The sequence below is a fragment of the Cervus canadensis genome, chromosome 28 (assembly GCF_019320065.1).
Source record: "Cervus canadensis isolate Bull #8, Minnesota chromosome 28, ASM1932006v1, whole genome shotgun sequence".
NCBI lineage: Eukaryota > Metazoa > Chordata > Mammalia > Artiodactyla > Cervidae > Cervus > Cervus canadensis.
This window is the reverse complement of record NC_057413.1, coordinates 40,217,312-40,244,373: the sequence shown is the minus strand read 5'-3', so window position 1 is coordinate 40,244,373 and position 27,062 is coordinate 40,217,312. Positions and strand designations below refer to the sequence as shown.

General features: G+C 39.5%; 1 protein-coding gene across 6 annotated transcripts in view; it reads left to right on the top strand.

Annotated features, from left to right (window-relative positions):
- ILRUN (inflammation and lipid regulator with UBA-like and NBR1-like domains) overlaps nt 1-27,062 on the top strand; it is a 109,559-nt gene that overhangs the window by 26,458 nt on the left and 56,039 nt on the right. For 5 of the 6 annotated variants that reach the window (XM_043449292.1, XM_043449296.1, XM_043449294.1 and 2 more), the window contains exons 2-3: nt 13,787-13,941; nt 19,651-19,848. In XM_043449292.1, coding sequence (XP_043305227.1) covers nt 13,787-13,941; nt 19,651-19,848 — 353 coding nt within the window. The remainder of the gene's footprint in view (nt 1-13,786; nt 13,942-19,650; nt 19,849-27,062) is intronic. The other variant, XM_043449295.1, reaches the window with a different exon arrangement.

Here is a 27,062-nt window from a genome sequence, read left to right as displayed (position 1 = left end):
ACAATTAAAAAAATTGTAGTAAAATACATGTAACATAGAATTTATCATCTTAATGGTTTTTAAGTGTATAGTTCAGTAGTGTTAAGCATGTTGTACAGTTAATCTCCAGAACATTTTTGTCTTGCAAAATGGAAACTCTGTACTGATTGAACAATAATTCCTCATTTCCCCCTTCCCTTTGCCCGTGTCAGTCAGCATTCTACTTTCCGTTTCTATTAATTTGACTACTCTAGATACTTCATATTTGCGACTACCATTAATACTGTATTTGTCTTTTTTGGTGACAGCTTATCTCTAAGCATGACATCCTCAATGTTTATCCATGTTTCAGCATGGGACAGTTTTTCCTTTTTAAGGTTGAGTAATATTTCACTGTATGTATGTACCACATTTTGGTAGACATGTGCTTCCGTCTTTTGGTTATTGTGAATAATGCTGCTATGAACATGGACATGCACATTTCTTTTTGTAACTCTGCTTTCAGGCTGGGGCAGCTTAAAGTAAGAGAACAATGAAGTTTGCCAAATTGATTGCCTCTTCCTTTCACAAATGATTTGTTTGTAGCATGCAGTGCTGTTTGACAGCATTGTGCCCACAGTAGAACTTCTTTCAAAATTGGGAGTCAGTCCTCTCAAACCCTGCCATTGCTTTATCAAGTAAGTTTATGTAATAATCTAAGTCCTTTGTTGTCATTTCAGCAATCCCTGCAGCGTCTTCACTGGGAGCAGGTTCCATTTCAGGAGCCACTTTGCTCATCCCTAAGAGCCTCATTGGTTCAAGTTTTATCCCGAAATTGCAGCAGTTGAGTCACATCTTAAGGCTCCATTTCTCGTTCTCTTGCTACATCCACCACATCTGCAGTTACTTCCTCCACTGAAGTCTTGAACCCCTCCAGAGTCATCCATGAGGATTGCAATCATCTTCTTCCAAACTCCTGTAAATGATGGTAGTTTGACTTCCTCCCATGAATCACAGATGTTCTTAATGGTATCTAGAACAGTGAACCCTTTCCAAAATGTTTTCAATTGCCTTTGACCATATTCACTAGAGGAATCACTATCTATGGCAGTTATAGCCTCGTAAAATGTATTTCTTAGAGAATAAGACTTGAAAATGGAAATGACTCCTTGATCCATGGCTACAGAGGGATGTTGTGTTAGAAGGCATGAAAACGACGTTAATCTCGTTGCACATCTCCATCAGAGCTCTTGGGTGACCAGGAGCATTGTCAATGAGCAGTAAAGTTTTGAAAGGAATCTTTTCTGAGCAGATCTCAACAGTAAACCATGTTGTAAACAGATGTTCAGCCATCCAGGCTTTGTTGTTGCTTTACAGAGGCACAGGCAGAGTAGGTTTAGCAAAGTTCTTCAGGGCCCTAGGGTATTTGGAGTGGTACAGAAACATCAACCTCCACTTAAAGCCACCAGCTGCATTGGCCCCTGAGAGAGTCAGCTTCTCATTTTGAAGCTTTGAAGCCAGGCATTGACTTCTCTCCAGCCACTAAAGTCCTAGATGGCATCTGCTTCCATTATAAGGCTGTTTTGTCTGCATTGAAAATCTAGCCACTTTCATGAATTTTCTTATCTAGATCTTCTGGATAACTTGCTGCAGCTTCTGCATTAGCACTTGCTCCCTCCAGGACCTTGTACTTTTATATTAAATGGAGATCACATCTTTCCTTAAACTTCAAAACCAACCTCTGCTAGCTTTAGCATTTTTCTGCAGCTTCCTTACCTCTGTCAGTCTTCATAGAGCTGAAGAGAGTTAGGACTTTGCTCTGGGTTATGTTTTGGCTTTAGGGAACGTTGTGGCTGATTTCATCTTCTGTCTACACCACTCTAACTTTCTCCACATCAGCAATAAGGCTGTGTTGCTTTCTGAGGATTTGTGCCTTCACCGGAGTGCTCTTTTTATTTTGTTGAAGAACTTTCCCTTTGCTTTCACAGCATGGCTTTTGGTGCAAGAAGCCTAGCTTCTAGCTGTCTGGTATTTTGACATGCTTTCCTCATTAAGCTTAATCGTTTCTAGCTTTTAAAATGAGAGGTGTGTGAGTCTTCCTTTCACTTGAACACTTAGAGGCCACAATCTAATTTCAACATTGTATCTCAGAATAAGGAGACCCTAGGAGAAGGCAGAGAGATAGGGGAATGAATGACTGGTTGGTGGAGTGGTCAAAACACACACACTTACCAATTAACTTTACAGTCTTATGTGGGCACAGTTCATGTTACAATAGAAATATCATAGATCACTGATCTCAAATCACCATAACAAATATAGCAATGGAAGAGTTCGAAATATTGGAAGAACTACCAAAATGTGATACAGAAACACAAAGTGAGCAAATGCTGTTGGGAAAATGTACTGATAGATTTGCTTGCCACAGACTTTTTTTGAGGGGGGGTGAAATAGAAAAGAATAGCTTTATTGCTTTGCCAGGCAAAGGGGTACACAGTAGGGTCCTGCCTTGAAAACTGTGTGTCCCGTTGGTGGAGAATTTGATGAGCAGTTTTATAGCCACTGTTCAGGGGTGGGGTTGCTGATAAGATCAAGGTGTGCACAGGGCCTGCACTCCAATCTGGCCTCAGGCAATCTGATGGGTTTCTGTGGTTCCTTTCAGCTGGCCTCAGAGAGTCTTTTTCAAGAGCTTCTCTGTTCCTGGCCTCAGGTGGTCTTGTCTGGTATGAAGAATACTGACATCGTCCGTTTGTTGGCAGTTTTAGTTCTGCTTTAGGACTTACTGATGCGCAGGTTCTTGATGTCTTGTGGCAGAAAGAATTCAGTGAGAGGCAAGGTGGTAGGGAAGAAGTGGATTTATTTAGAGAGAAACACTGTCCACAGACAGAGGGTAGGCCATCTCAGAAGGTGAGAATAGCCGCCACAAACTTGTAGTTTGTAAAAAGGCAACTCTAGGGACTTCCCTGGTGGTCCAGTGGTTAAGAGTACACCTGCCAATGCAGGGGACTTGGGTTTGGTCCCTGGTCCAGGAAGGTTCCACAGGCTTTGAGGTAGCCGAGTCCATGTGCCACCACTACTGAGCCTGTGCTCTAGAGCCTGCAAGCCCCAACTCCTGAAACCCGCACATTGTAGAGCCCAGGTACCACAAGAGGAGCCCGTGCGCTGCAGCTAGAGAAAGCAGCGACGAAGACCTAATGCAGCCATGAATGCATAAATCAAGTCACAGTCTTAAAAAAGAAAAAGCAGTTATATCTGTAAAGCACAATAAATGAAGATATGCCAATACTTCCAGTATAAAATTGTGAGGGGAAAATGTGGTAAAAGGAAAGGAAAAATACAGTTGACTTTTTAATAATGTGGGGGGTTAGGGGTGCAGACCTATCTTGCAGTGGAAAATCTGTGTATAACTTATATAATTAGACTCTCTATATCCGCTTTTCCCAAGCTGTGGATTCTACCAATCTCGGATCATGTAGTATTTACTATTGAAAAAAAAAAATCTAACTATAGTGAACATACTCAATTCACCTCATGTTGCTCAAGGGTCAACAGTACTATATTTGGTCACTAGTGTATTCTGTTCAAACAAATATTTATTAAGCACCTTCTATATGCCAGGCAGTGTTCTCAGTCTGGGGGATACAAGCAGGAAGAAGTCCTAGTGTGCGCTGTCTTCTGTAGGGCAGGAGCAGTAAAATACAGTCAGTAGTCTCATGGTCCCCTGTTGACTCATTTCATCGGCAGAAAACTAGAAGCCTTGGCCTACCTTCTCCCAGAAAGATTCCACGTGTCTGATATTTTTCTTGCATCCTTGAGAGGAGCACAGGAGACATAAGGGCCGGGTGGGAGATAGGTCCTTTATGAGGGCCATGCTGCTTTAGCTTTCCTCTTCAGTGAGATGCTACTTTGGGGGCCTAGGACTTGATGAGGAGTATAATAATTATAGGCACCTCATAATAGAGCTCCTTTAAAAACTTAAGTTCATTGCTTATCCATTTCATATTCAAACATTCCCTTTGATAAATGGCCCAACTGCAGTAATAATATAATTAGATTTTAGTCTCCTGAGATTACTAAAGAAAATTGCTAGGATTGGGTTAGGTCCCTTAGCTCTACTTATGACTTCAGGTTAAAGGTTTCTATTCAGGGCATGGATGCATAGTTCTGGATTTTGAGCTTTCTCAAATCTGTGGAATGTCACTCCCTTTAAAATTTCCCCTCTCCCCAGCTGTGTTTCTTTCAGATATGTTTCATAATGAAGGGAGGAGATGGCAGATTGGGGAACCCTGGGAGAAGTTTTGAAAGGGGCTGTCTATACTGTATTCATCAGGGTCTCACAGTTTTATTGATACAGAGAATTCTTGCCCTAAAATTCAGCGTAAATCTCTTAATTACCTGACCATTAGTGGTTTCAGATCTCTGACTTTAGGCAGAAAGTTATATTCTTATCTTGTATGTCATACCTTCCTCTGGAAGGCCAGACTGGATTGTCCTGAAGAACTTTACTCAAGTTTGCAGTGTTCTATGGGTGGTTTCCTTTTATTGTCCAAGCTCCTAAAACTTCATCTAGCTTTGGAGTATGTATGGAGTGTAACCAGTCACTTTGCAACATACGAGGACTGCTGTCTTGCTAAGCCAAGAAGGAGGGGAGCCCATTTTTCCTACCTCACCTTGACTTTGTTATATATTGTGGATTTTTAACTTTTGTAATACTTTAGTCTTGTCTCAGTTAGGACGTTATTGGCGAGAACGGAACTCTGTCTTAAACTAGTCTGAATAAAAATGAGAATTAATAACGATACAAAAGTATCTTAGCAATTCTAACTCAGCAATTGTTTCACGCTTCAGAAACAACCAGAACCAGAGACTTGAATGTTGTCAGATCTCTTTTTCTGGCTGTGAGTTTGTGGTGGTCTATGTGCCTTTGCAGATTCTTTCCCTGTATCTGAAATGCCCCTTCACCCCCTTTCTTTAGGTGGCTAAACAGTTCATTGGGGGTACTGATTTGATATTACCTAGCTGATGATGCTTTCCCTACAGTCTTAAGTTGGAGAAGGGTATTTTCTGTACTTTTGTAGTCCTTGGTTAGGTTTCTTCTCTGAAATTTACTTCATTGAATTGTGATTATGAACCTTTTTTTTTTCTTTAAACTTTGCACTGAGTCTTCCTTGTGGCATGCAGGCTCTTTGTTGTGGGGTTTTCTCTAGTTGTGGCATGCTCAGGCTTCTCTGCTTGCATCTCATAGGCTTCTCTTGTTGTGATGCACGGGCTTTAGAGTGCATGGACTCAGTTGTGGCATGCAGGCTCTCTGGTTGCGGTGCTTGGGATCTTAGTTCCCCAGCTAGAAATTGAACCTGTGTCCCCTGCTTTGGAAAATGGATTCTTAACCACTGGACCTCCAGGGAAGTCCCCCAAATCTTTCTTAATAGACTTTGTATTCCTTGGTAGCAAAGACTTTGTCTTATTTATTTACATTTCCAGTACCTAGAGTCATGAATGAGTGAAAATTTAAGGAAAAGAAATATAAGAGAAGTAAATACTATGTATAGTTATTGATTGGCAGTTAGGGAAAGGTTTTTATGCCGATAATTTAGTTTGATTCTAAACATAAATGTTGTTGGTACTTTCAGTCCTAGACACTGTGTTTGGGAATAGGGTATATCTTCTAGTGTTATCAGAGCACCAGCACACTGTCCTTGAGTTACGGTGAGGTGCAGTGCGTGTCTCAGCTTGTTCTCCCACTCGAGTTCCGAGGTCTGAGCTTTGCCGTTTATTGCAGTTGCCACCTAAGTATCACCAGTGGCTAGCTAGGATCACACATAGGGCGGAATCCCACTCATACCCAAGAGTCTGTCCAACTTTTTGTTCTATTAAAAATATTTGATCTCCTTTAAGACATGGGGCTGGTACAACTGGATAACCACAGACAAAAGAAATTAGACCCTCTGCCTCACTCTTTATACAAAAATTAAATCAAAAAAGAATCAGTGACCTAAGTAAAACAATAAATATTAGAAGAAACAGAGGGATAAATCTTCATGACCTTGAATTTGGCTACTGATTCTTAGATTTGACATCAGAGTCACGTGCAACAAAAGAAAAACTGGATAAGACTGCAATAACAAAAAAAACTTCATTTTGCCTCAGGAGACATTATCAAGAAAGTGAAGACAGTCCGCATAATGGGAGAAAATATTTGTAAATCTTGTATCTGGTAAGGTTCTAGTATCCAGAATATGTAAAGAACTCTTAGAACTGCACAATAGAAAGACAAGCAAACCCAGCCACAAAAATGAACAAAGGATTTGAATAGATGTTATTTCCAAAGAGGATATACAGATAGCCAACAAGTTGTTTATGAAAAGTTGTTTATTGGTCGTTAAGAAAATGAAAATCAGAACCACAGTCAGATACCACTTCACACCTACTAGTGTTAGTTGCTTAGTCATGTCCGACTGTGACCCCATGGACTGTAGCCCACCAGGCTCCTCTGTCCGTGGAATTCTCCAGTCACAAGTTCTGGAGTGAGTAGCCATTCCCTTCTCCAGGGAAATCTTCCTGACCCAGGGATTGCACCCGGGTCTCCTACATTGCAGGCAGATTCTTTACCATCTGAGTCACCAGGGAATCACCCTAGGATGGCTCTAATAATAGAAGAAAGAAGTATTGGTGAGGATGTAGAAGAATAGAAACACTTATACATTGTTGATAAAAATGCAAAACGGTTCAGCTGATGTGAAAAACAGTATGGTGGTTTTTCAGAAAGTTAAACAGAATTACATGTGACCCAGAAGTTCTACTCTTAAGTATATATCTGAAGAAATGAACACGTATACCCACCCAGACATTTGTGTATGAATGTTTATAGCAGTAGTAATAATCAAAAGGTAGAAACAATCCAAATGCCCATCAACAAATGAATGGATAGTCAAAATGTAGTATATACATATGATGGAATAGCGTTAGGCCATAAAAAGGAATAAATACTGATCAACATGCTGCCATTTGGGATAAGTCTCAAAAATACTATGTGAAGTGGAAGAAGCCAGACATAGAAGGTTACACATATTGTGTCATTCCTTTTATTTATATAAATTATCCAAAATAGCCAAATTCATAGAGACAGAAAACAGGTTTGCAGTTTTCAGGGGATGGAGGGGAAGGAATAATGAGGAATGATTACTTAATGGGTATGTGGTGTTCATCTCTCATGGTTTGAAAGTTTGAAAGTAGAGGTAGTTCAAATCGCAGTGAATAAAGTAAATACCATCGAGTTATATCTTATCGTTTAAAGTGTGTAGCCTGGAACTACATACTTATAATCTGAAACAGTGCCACTGCCTTGGGTTTTCATGCAGAATGCTAGTTTTTTGCTTTCTCTTTGGAAAAGGTATAATTTCTGATGTTAGAAGGACCAATTCTAAAAAGTTTTAGAATTAATGGGCCAATAAGTAGCCAGGAAAAGAAGAATGAAGAAATGATCTTGGTCTTGGCGAGGGCTCTAAGAAGTGGGTAAACAGTGGTGTGAACTTTGCTGCTCCTCTTTTTTTTTTTTTTCACTGCTCCTCTTTAATGAAATCTTTCCTTAGTCCTTTCTTCCTGTCTTCACATATGAAACAGTACCATCTGTTAGTTAATGTTTAGGTTTGAAAATATTTTGAGCCTTCTTTAGTTCAGCTTCTGTTCCCTACCTGCATTCATCTGTGTTTTAATAAAATTCTGTTTCTTTGAAGGCCTTAACATTCTTGAGAGTCACATTTTTTGCCCCTCATTTTGGTCTTCCATGCTAGAGGCCTGTTGAGTTGATGTTGGAAAGCCCTGGTAAGAACTGCCGCCTGTTTTGCTGACCCTTTTTCTAGTCAGGTTTTCTCAGTCATTCGGGATAGTGAGGTCTTCCTCGTTTCTGCTAGGCCTGTGCAGGGTTATTAACACCCCATGGGTGAGAGAGACTTCTTGAAGTTCTGAGTAAGTATTGCTTGAAGCCTGAAGATGCTGCTGTTCGTGTTTAACTGGATCGATTCATTATTCTGATTTCCCCCAATTTATGTCCAGATTATATGGATAGTTTTCTTTTTTTTTTACAAGTAATTTGAATCCTTTTCAGTTTCTTGCTCAGAGAGGAGAAGGAAAGATGTCTAATTTTATTTTGCTGAGGATCTGAGCTGATACTTGGACTTCTGGGATTTCTTCTTAAATTCTGATTTCCTAGTTTTCTTAACTGTTTTCTTTTACGCCTGTATTTTTGGGATGATGTTCCTGATGTATATTCAGTATATTGATGATTTTTCTTCATAAGACTGTTAATCTGACTTATGTTTGTATAAATAGTACAAAAATAAATCTTCTGCGTTTGTGAATATATACACAATTAGACATTTGACCACTTTCAAAAATTTGGCTTAATGAGATGTTACAATTAGCTCATTTGTAGAATTCATGACGTACTTAGTATGTTCTTAAGAAAATCAGATGTTCAGAGCATTAGTAGATAATTGAAAAATTCTGGGTAAGTTAAAATATATATGCTTTTCAATAGATGTGTGCAAGTTATTTACCTGTCGGTGTGTCTGTGGCCTCATCTATAAAATGAAGGTTGGACAGTATCACTTCTGAGTTACAGAATTGTGTTTCATCAGAAAACATATCAGCATTACCAGATTGTTCTACTCCAAATCAGGTTAACTTGATTATCAGTGCAGTTGAAACTGTTGTGCACCAAGCCCATTTTTTTTACCTGCAGATGGAAACACTGCCTTGGGTTGGTGAGCATCAGTGTAAGAGATGGTTGCAGCTGCCCTTGTTTGAGTGTCTCTGGTTTGCTGCAGGCTGCTAGGCTTTATAATGGGGAGGACCCTTGCCTGTAATGGGTGTCTTTTCTGTCCGAGGCTGAGTGCCTTGCACATGGATAAATGTCCGTTAATTAAATGTCTGCCAACGTAAAACATTGGCGTTTACACGCATTGCCTCATGCAGTCTTCACAGCCCACCTTGCAACACCAACTTTGTCATATAAAATATAAGCCAAAATTACCATAAAAAACTCAGTTTTGTACATGAGTAAACTGACACAGATGATTAGCCACTTGTTCATAGCTCCACAACCAGGGGTTAGGAGCTTCCTCTAAATAAAGCCATTTAAAATTTTACCTTTTTATAATGAAATGGGACCTAATAAAAAACTTAACAAGCTTTTCCATAGGAAGGAAGCCATAAATAAATTGAAAAGACAGCTGATGGACTGGGAGGAAATATTTGCAAACAATGTACTGACAAAGGCTTAATTTCCAAAATACACAAAGAGTGCACACAACTCAATAATAAAAAAAACCCAACCCAATGGAAAAATGAGCAGACTATCTAAATAGACATTTCTTCAAAGAAGACAAACAGAGGGCCAGTAAGCACATGCTCAGTATTGCTAATTATTAGAGAAATGCAAATCAAAACTACAGTGAGGAATCACCTCACACCAGTTAGAAAGGCCATCATTAAAAAGTCTACAAATAACAAGTGCTGGAGACGGTGTGGGGAAAAGTGAACCCTTCTACACTGCTGCTGGGAATGTAAATTAGTGTAAGCACTATGGAAAACAGTATGGAGATGCCTTAAAAAACTAAAAATAGAGTTGCCATATGATCCAGCAGTTCCACTTCTGTGCCTGTATTGGGAGAAAACTGATAAGATACATGCACCCCCATGTTCATCGCAGCACTGTTCACAGCCCAAAATATGGAAGCAACCTAATTGTCCATCAACAGATGAATGGATAACAAAGATATGGTAAATATATAAAATGGAATATTGCTCAACCATAAAAAGAATGAAATAATGCCACTTTCAGCAACATGGATGCGCCTAGAGATTATCATACTGATCAAAGTAAGTCAGAAAGGCAAATAACATATGATATTACCTATATGTGGAACCTAAAACATGATCCAAATGAAGTTATTTACAAAACAGGCTCACAGCCATAGAAAGCAAACTTATTGTTACCACAGGAGGAAAGGGGGTGCAGAGGATATAAATGTAGGAGTTTGGAATTAGCGGATACAGACTACCAGGTGAACAACAAGGTCCCACTGTATGGCACAGGGAACTATATTCAATATCCTGTGATAAACCATAATGGAAAAGAATATGATAAAGAATATATTTGGATCATTTTGCCGTACATCAGAAACTAACATTTCTGAAACACATGACAGATCAACTATCAGTTCAATTCAGTTGCTCAGTCACATCTGACTCTTTGCAACCCTGTGGACTGCAGCATGCCAGGCTTCCTGCCACCAGCTCCCAGAGTTTACTCAAACTAATGTCCATAGAGTCGGTGATGCCATTCAACCATCTCATCCTCTGTCCTCCCCTTCTCCTCCTGCCTTTAATCTTTCCCAGCATCAGGGTCTTTTGTGATGAATCAGTTCTTCACATCAGATGGCCAAAGTATTGGAGCTTCGCATCAGTCCTTCCAATGAATATTCAGGATTGATTTCCTTTAGGATTGACTGGTTTGATCTCCTTGCTGTCCAAGGGACTCTCAAGAGTCTTCTCCAACACCACAGTTCAAAAGCATCAATTCTTCTGTGCTCAGCTTTCTTTATGGTCCAACTCTCACGTCCATACATGACTCCTGGAAAAACCATAACTTTGATTAGACAGACCTTTGTCAGCCAAGTAATGTTTCTGCTTTTTAATATGCTGTCTAGGTTGGTCATATCAATAAAAATAAAGTAAAATAAAAATTTACCATTTTAACCATTTTAAAGTGCATACTTCTGTGGCATAAAGTATATTCACAAAGTTACATAATCATCACCATCATCCATCTTCTTCACCTGTGCCTTTTTTCCGCTTGTTAACTGCTCGCCTTCGTTCTTTAGGCACTTTTAACTTTGAGATCAGAGTAAAAACTCTTCTTGAGCAAAGACACTGAAGGAACCTGGAGGTTTAAACTTTCAGGCTGAGCTGAATACTGAGTGGCATCCAAGTTTCTTTCCCATGTCCTCAGCCGTCTCTGTTTCATGTGGAGTTTCTTGTTGCCTAATAGTAGTTGAGTATGTTGTTTTAAACATGAGTGCATGCTATTATGTTTGCTTATTCTCACACTGAATTGGAGCTGTTTAAGTCTGTTCCTCCTGTTCCTTGGCCCAGGGAGGCAGTGATCTAAATGGTCTAAGCGCTGAGGGGGGCTGTGTACCTGCCCCGCGGGTTAGGGAGCAGCCAGGCTCATGTCCTCTCTTTCCGCCTTGCACTTGGGAAGTGATTGTGCTTTGTCATCCTTCACTCCTTCCTGCCAGGAGACTTGTTCTCTACTTTCAGTTTCACTTTGGGGTTTAAAAATGTTTCTTAGTCTTTCTCTGGCTGAGTTCTCTGGATAATATAGGTACAAGTAAGCAGTTCTGTTGGCTTGGCTGTGGGTTAAGTAGGAATGTGTGAAAAGAGGTTTGAGGAGAGGGGGTGGGTCCGCCTAAGTAGAGTAACTGGACTTTTCCACTTGTTCATGTTTCTGCTCTGCTGGTCTCCAAGTCCTGTCTGATAGCAGACACAGCCAAGTGGTGAAATATGACACAGACTGAATGTGAGAATTGGCAGTTGTCCTGAGTGCACAAATAGTTTCTTCCCTCCCAAGCATATTTTACAGCTAAGTGAACAGAAAACAATTCAGGCTGTTTGCCTGAGACCTTTGGCAAAAAAAAATTATCTTTATGAAAAGGTGGACACTTTTATTTAAAAAGTTTTCAGAAGAACAAAATAAAAATTCGGCCTCTCTTTCTTTCCCTCATTTTATGTCTGATCTCTAAATGTCAGGCTGATTCCAGATATACTCCTGAGTCTGTTGGTGAATGGTAGGATCTGGACCAGTCACATATTCTCACTTTAGATAAGTACCAACTAAATAAGGAAGTTGCTGGAAAGACTGAAGCCCACGCCTTCCTATTGAATGGTCAAATAAGCAGGCACAGTTTGGACCCTTGCCCGACTCTGCTCTGTGTAAATTTTATCTAGCACACACGTGACAGGCCAGCATTTGGTGGTAGTGTAATTCCGGTCATTACTCACTAATACTACAGGCCACCATTGCATGGGGCTTGACCTGAGGTGGCTGCTCTAAATATAGCCTTCCTTTCTGGCAGCTGCAAACACCTGGAAGAGTAGGCAGGCCCTCAGCAGAAAAGTATTTGCTGTTAATAGCATGTGTGTTGAACAGTTGTGTACTGTCAGACCTTATTTCATGCTATGTTTATGCATAATTAAAAACAACCCACTGGATCCATTGGCTTATGGTTGGGTTATATTTGGAAAAATGCTCTTTGTGTTGTTTTTCCTTGGGGACTGGGGATGATGTCACTAGCTTGAGGAAGACCATAAGGGAAACAGTTAGTGTAATTACCAACAATTTCTTTAATGAACACAGCTTACTTAAACCCCTTAGTGGCCTTTGGTTTCTGGCACTGATGAACCAAGCTGTCAGTTGTATGATTCTGTTCAGTTAGGGACTCTGGTTTGTATGCTTGGTAGTTCCTTCTGACATAAGGAAGTTTATAAGTAATTAAAAAGAACACCAACATTTACAAAATTGTGCTTCTAAAAAGAAGCTACACATGGCTCATAAAAGTGTAAAAGATACTTGTGTGCTCAGTAGCTCAGTTGTGTATGACTCTTTGTGACCCCAAGGACTATAGCCAGGCTTCTCTGTCCATTAAATTTTCCAGGTAAGAATACTAGAGCGAGTTGCCATTTCCTGCTCCAGGGGATCTTCCTGACCCAGGAATCAAACCTGCATCTCTTGCACCTCCTGCTTTGGCAGACAGACTCTATCGCTGTGCCACCTGGGAAGTCCTGAAAGATATTTAACCTCTTATGAAAAGAGAAAACCATTTTCAGACCTCACCAAGATCTTATTTTTCACCCATCAGATTGACAAAAATACAAAGTGTTAGAGAAGTATTATTAATGAATGGGGAAATAGACACTCCATACATTCATGGTGAGAGCATTTACTGAGTGTATAACTTTTTTTGCAGGAAGTTTAGATATATCAATTAAAGCCACAAATAATACCTCTCTGTGTGTATGTGTATGGAAAAGAGATAAGATAGGTATTTTTCATCGTATGAAGCTTTTTAAGAAGTTTATTATTTTTGGTTGTGCCAGGTCTTCGTTGCTGTTCCAGCTTTTCTCCAGTTGCAGAGAATGGGGACCACTCTTGAGTTGTGGTGTGTGGGCTTCTCATTTCAGTGGCCTATGTTGTTGCAGCGCACAGGCCCTAGAGTGTGGGCTCAGAACTTGTGCAGCACAGGCGCCCTGCGGCATGTGGGATCTTCCTGGATGTAACCCATGTCCCACTGGCAGGCAGATTCTTAACCACTGGACCACCACGGAAACCCCCATTGTATTAAACTTTGTGAACTAAGTATTGCCTTTTTAAAAAATGAGGATTTTCTTTCATGGAGCTTCTATGAAGTTTAGTCACAGCTACAGAGGAGCTATCTTTTAATTGACTTTCTTACCCATACTTGCTGTCCTTATGGGTAAAAGGGAGCTTTCCTCACATTGTTGCTGATGGTGCTAATGCTCACTTTCTACGTGGGTACCTTGTGAAGAAAGGGTTGCACAAGTTTGTTGGTCCTTGTGTTTTTCCCTGTTGTTCCTAAGCCAGAATCAACAACTCTGAAGATTGACATGCTAGGAGCCATCTGTATACCTTCTTTATACAGGTTCTATAACATAACCTAAGAAAACAGGCCTTTTTCTTTTGTTTGGCGATTAGATTAATATGCTCTGGAGAGGACTGAAGTCGTTTGCCTTTTCTTTTTATTTGTAGGAACCTACAAGCAGCAATTGGCGCCTATTATGACTTTGAGAGCCCAAACATCAGTGTACCCTCCATGTCCTTTGTTGAAGACGTCACCATAGGAGAAGGGGAGTCGATACCTCCTGACACCCAGTTTATAAAAACGTGGCGGATCCAGAATTCTGGTAAATGTATAAAGAGCAACCTTCCCTGCCCAGTTTTCTTTTTCTTAGCAGTTAAAAGAAACAAGGAAATGTTTTAGCTTAAATTACGTGATTGAGTAACTCTGAATTTTTCCTTATACATGATGTATCATTTTCTTGTACTGGTATGATGACCCAAACACCAATAAAATATTCCCTAGATTAGGAAGAATTTCGGTCTTGACATTTAAACACAATTCAGTATTCTTTTGATACCAGGAACTAGGCATGTGTGTGGTGGTGGTATTGTCTCCGCAAGTATAGCTCTACTCCATCATTTTATTTCTGCTCTAATTAATCTTCCTGTTATTTCCAGCATGCTAGGGGAGGTACATCCTTGAAAAGAACAAGGTAGCTAGAGTTGTGAGCATCTGCTCTTTTGAAAGCTTATTTCTTTGGAACCACGAGGATTATTCTGTCTGAAATTTTCATTGAGCTATCTATCTGAGCTCTTATCCTCACTTTGAAAAATAGGGTAAGAAGTATATCAATTTGCTCAGAATAGAAAAGATGGAAAGATTGAAAAGTTGCTTTTTTAAAGAATCATTGTTTTGACTTACTGCTGACTTAAGAGAAATTCAGCATAAGTTAATTATGGTTCTTTGAAAATAATATCTGATAACTTGTTACATTCTTTTCAAATGACTTTTTAAATTTGAATGAGTTTATTAGCGTGTCTTGTTCATCCAGTAACAATATATGCTGACTAGGTGAGGATGTTTTAACTTCCTTATTATTGAGTGTTTACAAAAGAAATTCTGAGAGATGGAAAGTTTTCTAAAAATACAAAGGACTACTTAGCTAAAATTTGTTGGTGTGGGGGATCCCTGTCTAGCATGGTAATCTGATGTGAAATCATAGAAAACTCTGGGGACTCAAACCTATAAAGGTTACCTTTTGTTGGGTCGCTGTTTACTTCTCAGTTCTTTATACTTGAGTTCTTTATGATGGGGAGAGACTGGCTAAGCTAACCTTTTATATCATAGTTAATATACCAAACTGTTATTCTTAGTTTGTCTGGCTTATTTGGAAATAACTTTAGTTTGGACGAAGGCTTGGTGTGTCTCGGAGCAAAAACACATAATCTGGATTGACCCGTTGTTGTAGGTGACTGGGACATCAGTGACTTTGTAAAGTTTTCATTAACTTCTTTTCCCCTTTCATTGTAACAGTGTGGTGCATTATAAGTTTGAGAGGCACATGGTAATACAGGAAAATAGCTATGTTTTCTATTCTTGAAATTCTTGTTATAAGTTTGATTGGTTTATGTTCCTAATTTCTGTCTCACCTTTCCTAATGTTGCCTGCTTTTAAAAACGTTAAAACAATTTCTTCACGTCAGCTTTAATTCATCATGTTTCTTCTCTGGCTCACTAAAAATCTGTGTTGCTGATCAAAAATGCTTTTGAAACCTAGCGATGAATTTTTTAAATGAGTGATGTTTGTTTAGAAAGAATAACTTATTAAAAGTTTTGTTTATTTAAAATAACTAATCCAAGACCTTGTTTACTTAATAGTGAAAACACTGGGAACGGTCTGGCTTTCCATGGGTTCTTTATAGTGTTCTTCAATATTGAAAGTTGTTAGAGTACTGTTAAATGTTTTAAATACCGTCTTGTTGCAGAATAGCCACTTTATATTTCAGAAAGCCTCTTTGAAATATCTTCTCACTCACTAGACAGTTCCTTGGGTTAATGGGAGATTGGAAGGGATTGATATAAAATGTCTAGAATGTCAAATCAGAACCCCAAAGAGCCTTTCACCTTGACTTGAAGAAAAATTTGTTTTGGTGGGACTGGCTCTTTTTCCTCCTACTTTTTGCATAATAACTGCAATTTAAAACAGTCTCTGGGTCTGCAGCCTTTCTTCCTGTAAAGGACATTTTTGTTCCTGTACACCTCTTTAAAAATTGGGCAACAGTTGCTAGAAAGGTACTTCGAACAAATAGGTTTTTTCTTCTTCTGGAATTTTTGTACCAATTGTAAAATACTTTTGTTTGTAGACTAAGTGCTTTCCATTTGATTAAGAAGAAACTGGCCTGCCATAGTTAAGTGACAGATATGTTTTTAGAGACACAAGGAAGGCAGGCACATGAGCTGGTTCTTCGGCGTCATCCTAATCTGGCTTGAGTCCTTTCTGCAAATGGAGTGGTAACACAGGATAGTGTAGACTGGAACTGCCCTGGTGGTCCAGCGGTTAAGACTGCGTGCAGGAGGCATGGGTTCAGTCCCTGGTCAGGAAACTAATATCTCACATCCTGCGTAGTGAGGCCAAAAAAAAAAATAGGAAGAAGTAGAGTAGGCCTTAGCTCTTTCTCCTCTGGCTCTCATTCATAACCTTCCCTAAGAGATAAGTTCCCCCTGAAAGAGTTTCATAAATAATTTTCATGGTGCCTCTCTGCTGTCATGTTTCAGGCACACTGGACATTCAAATTTACAAAAGATGAGAATGATAGGAACTGCATAGGGAGGTGTCCCAGCACCTCCCCCAAGGAAGATAAATGTCAGTACATTGTTTAAAATTAAATGCCTGATATGAAAGTGCTTAGATTCGGGTATCATGGAGAAAGAGAATTGAGACATGTAGTGACATAGATGCAGAATCCCAGAGTCCACACTTTGGGTACTCCGTAAGTTTTAGAAGTTTGTGGAAGCTTGCCAAGGATACTTTATAGTTTAAAATGAAAATTTGAAACTGTCCCTCTTAACAAAAGTAGACAATTCTCTTTACCAATACTTAAAACTTCTCAGTTATTACAGCCATGCCCTGCTGTCCAGCTGTGAAGAGTGTTAAACTAAGCATATTATGATAACTCTTATGTTTCTATGACTTTGATGAAGTAGTTGTGATTGTCATATGAGAGAGTGACTTCAAAGTCATCTATATTTTCTAAACTACATAGAAGTGAATATAAAACAGGAGTTGATGGGGGAGGAAGGGAAACTTGAGAAAGAACAACTATTCCCTCCAGTTTTCTTCAGCTCCTTAATAGTTACATTCCTCACGTTCCAGTCACTGTATCAGGTACGGAAGGAGAGTGGTGCCGAGATCAGTGAAGGTCTCTGTTTGCCTGTAGCTTAATTTGAAATGCATTCTGTAAACTACGAGGGGTTAAAAAACAGAAGGGGGTCTTCATCAAGGTTTGTCTTTTGTCTTGCTCTTTGGCTGTTCCTTCTGTCCCCAAACTAAATCTCAGACTTTCTGGAACTGGTGGACTTTTGTTTCTGCCATACTCACTGTCATCTCAAAGTTGCCATTTAATAGGTTTTTTTTGTCTTGTTTTGACTTTTTATTTTTTAATAAAATTATATTCCATAATAACTGGATAATTACAACCTTTGTGTGCTTGTGATACTTATCTTGGAAAGTTGTCAAACATAGACTAGTCTTTATTTTATTCTAGAAGCATCTGTCTACCCCACAGTAAGCCAGTTTGTATCAGACTTAATTTGAAGCCCCATTATGTTATACTTCTCAAATCTAGATTTTTCTGGTATGCTTAGCTTGGTAGGTCAAACAGACATCAGTATTTCCCTTCCTTCTGTATCAAGAGCCAGTATCAGTGACCTTTTCAGAGTTACCTGACTTAACAGTTGGGGTTGTAAGAACTATGTGTCATTGTAAACTGTTGGCAGCTCTCAGAAGGCAGATGACTGGTTCTGCATTTTATAGCGTAGTAACACTAGAGCTGATGGTGCATAACTCTTCCAGTTTTTTCTTCAAGAAGCTCTCCAAGGATCGGGATGGGAACACATGTAAATCCATGGCTGATTCATGTCAATGTATGGCAAAAACCACTACAATGTTGTAAAATAATTAGCCTCTAACTAATAAAAATAAATGGAAAAAAAAAAAAGCTCTCCAAGTACCATATCAGTAGGGTCTGACATAGAAAAAGATACAACCGTAGCCACATAATTTTTAATAGTTTCACAGCTTACCAAGTCTCCTTGGAATAGAGCAGTACTCCCTCTTTTGCATAGATGAGAGATCCAACTGTCTCAGCTGCTTGTGCTAGTCTGATCAGGGCAGCCAAGTATTTCCCATATCCAGGCGGTCTTGGTTTTCATTTTCTTTCAAATTCAAAAACATTCTTGGATTTTCATATAAACAGACATTGTCTTTTTTGATTTGTGTGTCTGTGTGTGTGTGTGCATGTGCGTGCATGTGTGCACATGTGCCTTTTAAAGAACAATTCTGGATTCACCCCTATAGTAGTAATTTAGTTTTTTTTTTTTTTTTTGGATCTTGATCTTTAAAGAGACCAACATTTTCCAAGGTACTTCACGTCAGCTGCTACTATTCTTGACCTAAGACAAATATGCTTTTGCTAAGCCACAGACCCCAGAAATGAAAAAAAGAATTTGCGTGTATTACCAGTGTATCATCCACAACCTTCTCAACAGCAGCAGTTGCCCTTTAAAGTGTTAATTTAAGAGGGCACTTTGCTGGCAGATTTTTAAAAATAATAATAAAAAACATTGCAACCACTGCTCCATCTGCTACCCCTAAATACCATGAACCACAGCAGGTACCATTCATTATGAGTCTGAGATCTCAGCAGTAGAGTGTTGGTTGCTTTTCCTGTCCAGTTCTCACTTTTTTCAGTAGTAAGCCATCAAGTTTCTAAACTGGCCTGGCACTTCAAGAACAAGGGACTGAGGAATCCTAGAGTACTGTTAGATGAGTTTTCAACATGCTGAGAGTCCTGCCGTGTCCAGCTTTTCATAGTGATTTATGTTTATAGTGAATGTAAAAAAGATACAGAGAGGTTTCTCTGTATAGTAAAAAGGAGTGTGTTGGAGAGACTTTACAGGAAATATCACATCTAGTCACTGTATGTGGCTACCTGTGACTGGTCAGAAGTCAATATATTGATTTCTCATGTGAGTTAGTTACATGAATATAGGTGCACAAGAATGGGAACCAAATGAGACCTTTGCCACTTCCAAAGGCGGGCAAGGCATTCCTGCCAAAGCTATTTCTCTGTCTTGCCATTCCTGTTCTTTCTACAGGCACCTCTGGCTAGTGTCATCACCCCTGAGACCATGGGTCAATGTACTGTTATCAGGGCCTGCTGTTCATATTTTCCCCTCTACTGTTTGAACCTGAAAATGAAGCTTTCACTTGACTCCTCTGTCTTTTGACCCTCAATCTTTTCATTGTTAGGGACTCCAGAAGAAAAAGCAGGGAAAAAGTAGTTTTAAAATGAAAGTAATACAGAAATTACTCTTCATGAGTTTCATCCTCTTTTCTCAATGGAAAAACTGGGGACATTCAGGCATATTTTTACTTTGAATGTCAGTTTAAAAGTTCAAGTACAAATGGGCATGTTTCTTGGTAGAGAAAGCAGTCTTCCAGAGATGTGGGGCTGAGCTTCATTTCCATGGCTCCTTTCAGACATCATTCCTAGGTTCTACAGATTAGTGTGATGTGTAGCTTTCCCTGGGCACCCAAAACACTACTTCTTGAGAAACTGCCTTGCTTTTGTCGTGTGTGCTTTCTGTTAGGGGTAGGCCATTGGTCAGGAGTTGTTGACTCTGATTCTCCCTAATCAGTGTATAGCTCAAGAATATGGGTAGGTTTACATATGTGCGAGAGACAAAGAGGCATCTTCTACAGTTTTGTAATGAACTGCACCCAGCATAGGACCACTGATTGCCTAACATTTTTTTCTTTTGCTTGAACTCAGGGGCAGAGGCCTGGCCTCCAGGGGTTTGTCTTAAATATGTCGGGGGAGACCAGTTTGGACATGTGAACATGGTGATGGTGAGATCGCTAGAGCCCCAAGAGATTGCAGATGTCAGCGTCCAGATGTGCAGCCCCAGCAGAGCAGGAATGTATCAGGGACAGTGGCGGATGTGCACTGCTACAGGACTCTACTATGGAGGTGAGTATGGCCCTGTGCAGCCCAGGGGTTGAGGTAACATGCAGCTTCCCCAGCCCTGCTCACAGAGCCTGTCAAATTCCGTAGCAGGGTGTGGTCTCTTTTCCAGCCCGATGCTGGTAAATGACTTGAATTTAATGACTAATTGATTCAGTCTATTGTTCTCTTTACACTGGAATTTAGTTAACATTTAGTGAAGTGTATGAGATATGTCTTGCAATCTAAACAATGACTTAGTAGTGCTGCTGTTTTTATAGTATAATCTAGTAGGTGCTCTAAGAATACTGAAGGCAGTTTTTATTCTCACAGTCTCTAGAGACAAGTTGTATTAAAGAAAAGATATAATGCACAAAATGTGCCTATGTCCCTGATGACCTGTCAAGATACTAAAACCTCTCACTCTTTCTCTTTATTGCCACACTTTGTGGACAGAGTGATTTCCATTCATTGTCTCTTATTTCCATATCCCTTTATTCTTCAACCTGGTCAATCCTATACACACTTCAATGATGTTTATTAGCAACTACCGAGTTTCCAAATTCAGTAGCCACTTTCCAGTCTTCACACTAACTTAACCATTTGGCACCAAACTCTGAATGGTTTCTGAAATGTCTACCTTCTTAGTCACACATGATCCCTTTCTTGTTTTTCCTGTGAATGTTCTTTATCTGTCTAGCCTCATCTTTGTCCTGAGACTATAGGCATACCTTGATTTATTGCTGTTCACTTGATTGTACTTTACAGATAATTTTGTTTTTTTACAAATTGAAGATTTGTGACAGCCTTTTGTTGAGCAGGTCTGCTGCTGGTGCCATTTTTTCAACAGCATTTGTTCACTTTGTGTCTCTGTGTAAAATTTTGGTAATTCTACCAATATTTCAGACTTTTTCATTTTTATTATATTTGTTATGGTGGTCTGTAATGAGTGATCTGTGTTGTTTCTATTGTAACTTTTGGGGTGCCATGAGCTGTACCCATATAAGACTGTGAACTTAATTGGTAAATTCATGTGTTTTGACCACCAACCAGCCATTCCCCCATCTCGCTCCCTTCTCCTTGGGCCTCCGTATTCCCTGAGATAAAACAATGTTGAAATTAGATTGGTTGATAACCCTTCAATGGCCTCTAAGTGTTTTAAGTGAAAGGAGGAGTCACATATTTCCCACTTTAAAGCCAAAGCTAGAAATGATTAAGCTTAGTGAGGAAGGCATATCAAAAGATGAGACCAAATGAAAGCTAGGTCACTTTCACCAAACAGCTAAGTTTTGAAAGCAAAGAAAAAGTCCTTCAAGGAAAGGAAAAGATCTACTCCAGTGAACACATGAATCATGAAAAAGTAACAGCCTTATTGCTGATGTGGAGAAAGTTTGAGTGGTCTGGATAGAAGATGAAATCAGCCACAACATTCCCTTAAGCTAAAACCTAATCCAGAGCAAGGCCCTAACTCTTCAACTCTATGAAGACTGAGAGAGGTGAGGGAGTTGCAGAAGAAACGGCTAAAGCTAGCAGAGGTTAGTTCTTGAAGTTTAAGGAAGGAAGTGCTCTCCGTCACATAAAATGCAAGGTGAGGGAGCACGAGCTGATGCAGAAGCCACAGTGAGTTTTCCAGAAGATCCAGCTGAGATGATTCACCAAGGGGCTGCCCAAAGCAGCAGGTTCTCAGTGTAGACAGAATACTGATACTGTTAGAAGATGCCATCTAAGACTTTTCACAGCTAAGGAGGAGACAGCAGTGCCTGGCTTCAAAGGACAGGCTTTCTTGCTAGGGTCTAATGCATCTGGTGGCTTTATGTTGAAGCCAGTGTTCATGTTCACTTACCATTCTGAAACCCTAAGGTCCTTAAAAATCTATTCTGCCTCTGCTCTGTAAATGAAACAGCAAAGCCTTGGATGATTGTACATCTGTTTACAACATGGTTCACTGAAAATTTCAAGCCTACTATTAAGACTCAGAGAAAAGGATTCCTTTTAAAATGTTACTACTCATTGACAGTGATCCTGGTCACCCAAGAGCTCCGAGGGAAATGTATGAGATTTTCGTGTCTACTAACACAGCATCCATTCTGTAGTCATAGATTAAGGAGTCATTTCTACTTTCAAGTTTTATTCTTTAAGAAATACATTTTGTGAGTCTATAGTTGCCCTAGATAGTGAATCTTCTGATGCACCTGGGTAAAGTAAATCCTTCTGGAAAAGGTTAAGAACATTAAGAATATTTGTGATTCATTGGGAGGTCAAAGTATCAACGTGATCAAGATTTTGGAAGAAGTCGATTGCAATACTCACGGATGACTTCGGAGGGGTTTCAAAATTCACTGGAGGAAGTAACTGTAGGTGTAGTGGGCGTAACAAGAGTACCCGGAAGGGGAGCGTAAAGATATGACTGAGTATGCAAGTTCAGCATAAAACTTGAACTAATGACTTACTTCTTAAAGTAAAGAAAGAAAGCGGCTTCTGAGATAGAATCTCCTCCTGGTGAAGGTGCTGTGGAGGTTGTTGAAAGAATTTAGAATATTACATAAACTTAGCTGATAAAGCAGTGGCAGGGTTTGAGAGGACTGAGTCCCAATTTTGAAAGAAGTCCTACTGTGGGGAAAATGCTGTCAAAACAGCCTTTCATTCTACAGAGAAATTGTTCATGAAGTCAGTCAGTGCAGCAGACTTCATTTTTCTCCATAACATTTATATGCACTGGGAAACAAAAAAATCCATATGATTCACTTTATGGCAATATTCACTGTATTACGTTGGTCTGCAACCTAAGCGGCTTTATCACCAAGGTATGCCTGTGCTAGATTGTGAAATGGGCGCAGTTCATTCTCAGTGACCTCACCCACCCAGATGGCTTCAGCTCTCACCAGTACAGCATATATGGCAGTGCTCAAAGTCATATCTGTGGTGCAGACTCTTTGGAGCTTCAAACCTTTATTGAAGTGCTTATGGACAGAACCCCTGGGTATTTTGTAGAGTTTTGAATTTTAACATCTCCTAGGCAAAAACTTATTCTTCTTATGGGAACCCAGCTGAGATGATCAGGCCAGAAGCTTGAGTCATCTTTTGTTCTGTCTTATCATCGTTAATCACACACCAATTCCTATTTGTTTCTCTATATCCCATGTCCTAGAGATCTAGAGAAAAATAAATACAAATCGCTTCTGTCCTCAGGGAGCTCTTATCTGGACTCATAGCCAGTGGGACCTTTGGAGTTACTTCAAGAAGTCCTAGAATTAATTTTCCCATATATATTTTTGCAGCCAGTGGAAACTTGAAATATTTTTCTGCCTGAAAAAAATGTTAGAAAGTGTATCTCATAGTGTCATATTTTGTGAAATCATTCCTTTCTGAAAACCTTTGTGCCTTCTGTAATAGAGCCAAATTCCTTGGCATCGGGCTTAAAGCTCCTCACCATCTGGTCTGGCCTCATTTTCACTTTCATCCTCAGTCACCTCTTTACTCACACATCCAGTCCCCAGAGACACCACATGGTTTCTTTTCTCCATGCCCTTGCTTGTGTTATTCCCGTTGCCTGAAATGCCTTTTTCTTTACGACAAACCCCTCCTCATCCTCAGGGCCCTGGTGAAGTCACCTTTCCTCCTTCCCTCTTCCTGCTCTCCCCACCACCCCAAGGAAATTCGTATATTATGCACACACTTGTTATAATTAACATACCGTGTTTTAGGTGTTTGTTTATTTATCCTTTTCTCCTACTAAATAGTAAACTGTTGACTAAAGAGTCAGCATCATGGAACAGTCATGTGTCAGCGTGCAGAGAGTCTCCCTTTTTGGACTCTGTCTTCAGGCTCCTGAGAGTCTTCCCGCTTGCACAGGCGGAAGTCGTTTCCCCTGCTGCGCTCCGTTTCCTATAAGCTTCCCTCGCTCTCCTTTGCTTCTCTTGGGCCCTGTACCTCTTTCTGCCCAGTTAATTTGGTGAATGTCTAATACCACTTTTAAAACTTAAGATGATACATGTCTTGTGTATCTTTGTATAATCTTGAAAAAGCTGAGCCCGTTGGAGAGTGGCTACTCAATAAATTTTTAAATGCATGTCAGTGTTTTTAAGGGAGGAGGAAGACAACATACATGACTTTAAAAAAAAAATTTCTTTGATGCAGAGATACTGCTTCCTAGTGTTCTCCCTTGTTTGAGAGCTCTAGTCTTATTGTGTGTGTGTGTGTGTTAATGTTAAATTAAAAATAATTATCACTTAAAAAATTATCACTATATGGGACATTAAAATGTATACTTATAACATCCCTCCCAAATTCTGTAAGTAGGTAGAATGTAAATATATTAGCACTGAAGGCAGTAAAAAATGGAAAGCCTTTCTTGGTCATATGGTCTGTGAGTTGTTTTTCAGGACTTTGAAATCTTATACCTTCATGGGATCTTAATAATTCACCTGAATCCAAGGTTTTCAAGCATTTTTCTTAATTAGTGGAGTCTTCTCCGTGATAAATGTGTGTGAATGCCTCCTCCAAACAAGAGAAGATAAAAATGAAACTGACTTTTTTGAATTGGGAGCCTCCTTGGCCTATGTCACCTGCTCTCTGAGATAATCTCCATTGCTCTGGGGAGTATAGTTTGCAAACTGGTCATCTAGTCTAATAAAGAATTTAATTCCATTTACAAGCTACCATATTCCAATGAATTCCTTTTACTGTTGATTATAAAACACGTAATGATAGCAGAAATGTTAAATGACTGGCAGAAAGTGAAATATGCATAATATGCATAAAGCCGCAACTGTGGACCTGTGGGGAACAAGACCAGGTGCCCTGTTAGCCTTGGCGTGATTGGCTCTTTCAGGTCTGCTCCTCACTCTCAACCTGCTAGTGCACTGAGTTTAGTGTCGTGCTAGGGGTTTGGAATGTAGGACCACGTTTCCTGGGCACAAATTTGGACAAGTTAGGTAACTTCTCTTTGCCTCATCTTTCTGTTTTAAGAACAAAGCTTATTTGTTTGCTTGTTTTTGTTTTTGGTTGGGTGGTCTTTTCTAGGAAGAATCCATTCTTATTTCTGTAGTAATACTTATGTTGTTTGAACTCATTTCTCTTCCTAAAAGGACCTTTTGCTTATATTTAACAGTTTACAGATTGGGTCTTCTTTCACTTTAGAATGGTTGTACTGTTTAAGTGTCTCAACAGGTTTGTGCCGTTGGCATGTCGTCTGGACAGTTCTTCATTACGTGAGGCGTCTATGTCTCTCTCTGAATAAATACCTGTAGCTTCCTGTGTTCATCTTGACAGCCACCCTTCCTCTCACTGCACGCATTTCTAACTCCCTTGATTGAGTACCACTAAGTATTTGATTCTTGGCAGATTTATTTTCAGGCCCAAATATTTTATCTTCTTCCTACAGACTTTTGCTTCTTAGATAAAAGCAACCTGTTATCTAATGCCTATTTTAAGTCAGGCATTGTATTGGGCTTTTTCATATAAATTTTCTTAGGGAAGTGTTAGCTGTACTTTCTGGATGGGGAAACTGAAGACCAGAGATAAGTAATGATTTGTTTTGGTAAAAGTTAGGAATTAGCTGTAAATTATAGTTATAAATCATCTGAAGTAGTTTTATGATTTTTTTTGCCATTGGACATACAGGGTTCACAGGGAAACTTTGGCTCCTGGGTGTTGGAATTTGGCAGAGTTTAGGGAGACTGGGGTAAATGGTCCCCAAGTTCTCTCCATTTCCAGAGTGAGTGAAATGAGGGTTAGACTGAGATGAGCAGGGTGACTCTTAGGTAGGAAGTGTTTCCCAAGGAGTTCCTGCTTGTCAGTGGGACACTTCTGACTCTTGGGAAGGAGTAAGTAGCATGAGTGCTTGTCCCCATTTTAGCCTCGGATACATTTTAGCCTCCCCTCTTCCTAATAGAGCACCCTCTTTCAAAGTTCTGCAAGAGAGCTGTACCCCTGCACTTAGTAATTCCTTCTAAAACAGAATGGTTTTAGTTGTAAAGTAGGCGCTGTGGTCATGGGATACTCTGGTGATCAAGTGCTAATGAAGGTTTCTCCCACTTGAAATAGCTCCTCCTATTAAAGGCTTCACACAGGTCCTTAGGGGATAATTCACATGTAGACAAAATACTTAAACATTATTCATTTAGTTTTCTCAGAGGTTAAAAATGGAACTTCTCTTATTAAGCTCCCAAATCATAATACGTAATATAGACCCACAGGTTAGGAAGCTTGATGGGTGCCCCTATGTAATCACACCGTTTGTTTCTTAAAACCTTTGTAATTTCTCCCAGCTTCTCCAGTTTACAGAATGTCCACTTTAAGCTGGTAGTGCAGGATTGCTGCTCCTCATTCTTCTCCAGTGTTTTAACTGATCATGTTATAAAAGAAGCTCTAGTTTCATAGACTTCCTCTAGACTCTACACCGGTGTCTTCTGTTAATATTTGGATGCTATCCTCCTTGGCACTTACACCAGTTCTCTTGCCCTTTTACTTATTGACCCCACCTTTAGAATGTCTCTCTTCTGTGTTGCACTCAGAAAGCCTGTTTCACTTACTTCTAGACTATCCTCAATAAGATGCTCTCTGTTTCAACTCTAATTTCTAGATCCCTTCAGTATCAGAAATATGAGTAGTCATGAAACATATCTTTTCTTATAAAAGAAATGGTAGCCTAAGCTGATTTTGATTTGTATGGGAAATGTTTTCAGAAGGGACATTTCAATTTGTAAATGAGATCCGAAATCCTTAAATATCTTTACATTCTAAGGTCTATATTAAGTTTCAAAGGTGATGGGCTGGGGAGTGGAAAGGAGTGTATATATATATACACACACACACACTCATATATACTTATGGTTGATTTTTGTTGTTGTGTGGCAGAAACCAACATGACATTGTCAAGCAGTTATCCTTCAATGAAAAATTAAAAAAATGAAAGGTTATGGGCTATTTCAGCTTCAGAGAAGCTTCAGCTCCTGGTTTCTATGAGCCACTTGGTTGTACTGACACCAAGTGGTCGTTATTGTTTGGTGGTTGCGTCCAGGAGTCTTTCCCTGGAGTCAAAGGCATTGTGAAGATTAATCTCTAAAATGTAGACATGTTGGAAATCTCTATGAAGTATGGAAAATCGAGAGATGAGATGAAACAGGGATATATCTTTAAAATGTAGTAAATAAGATATTTACATGTCTAGTTATGAAGTGTCAAATGTTTTAACTATAAGGATTTGGTAGAAGAGCAAGAATATAATTTGAAGGCAGTAT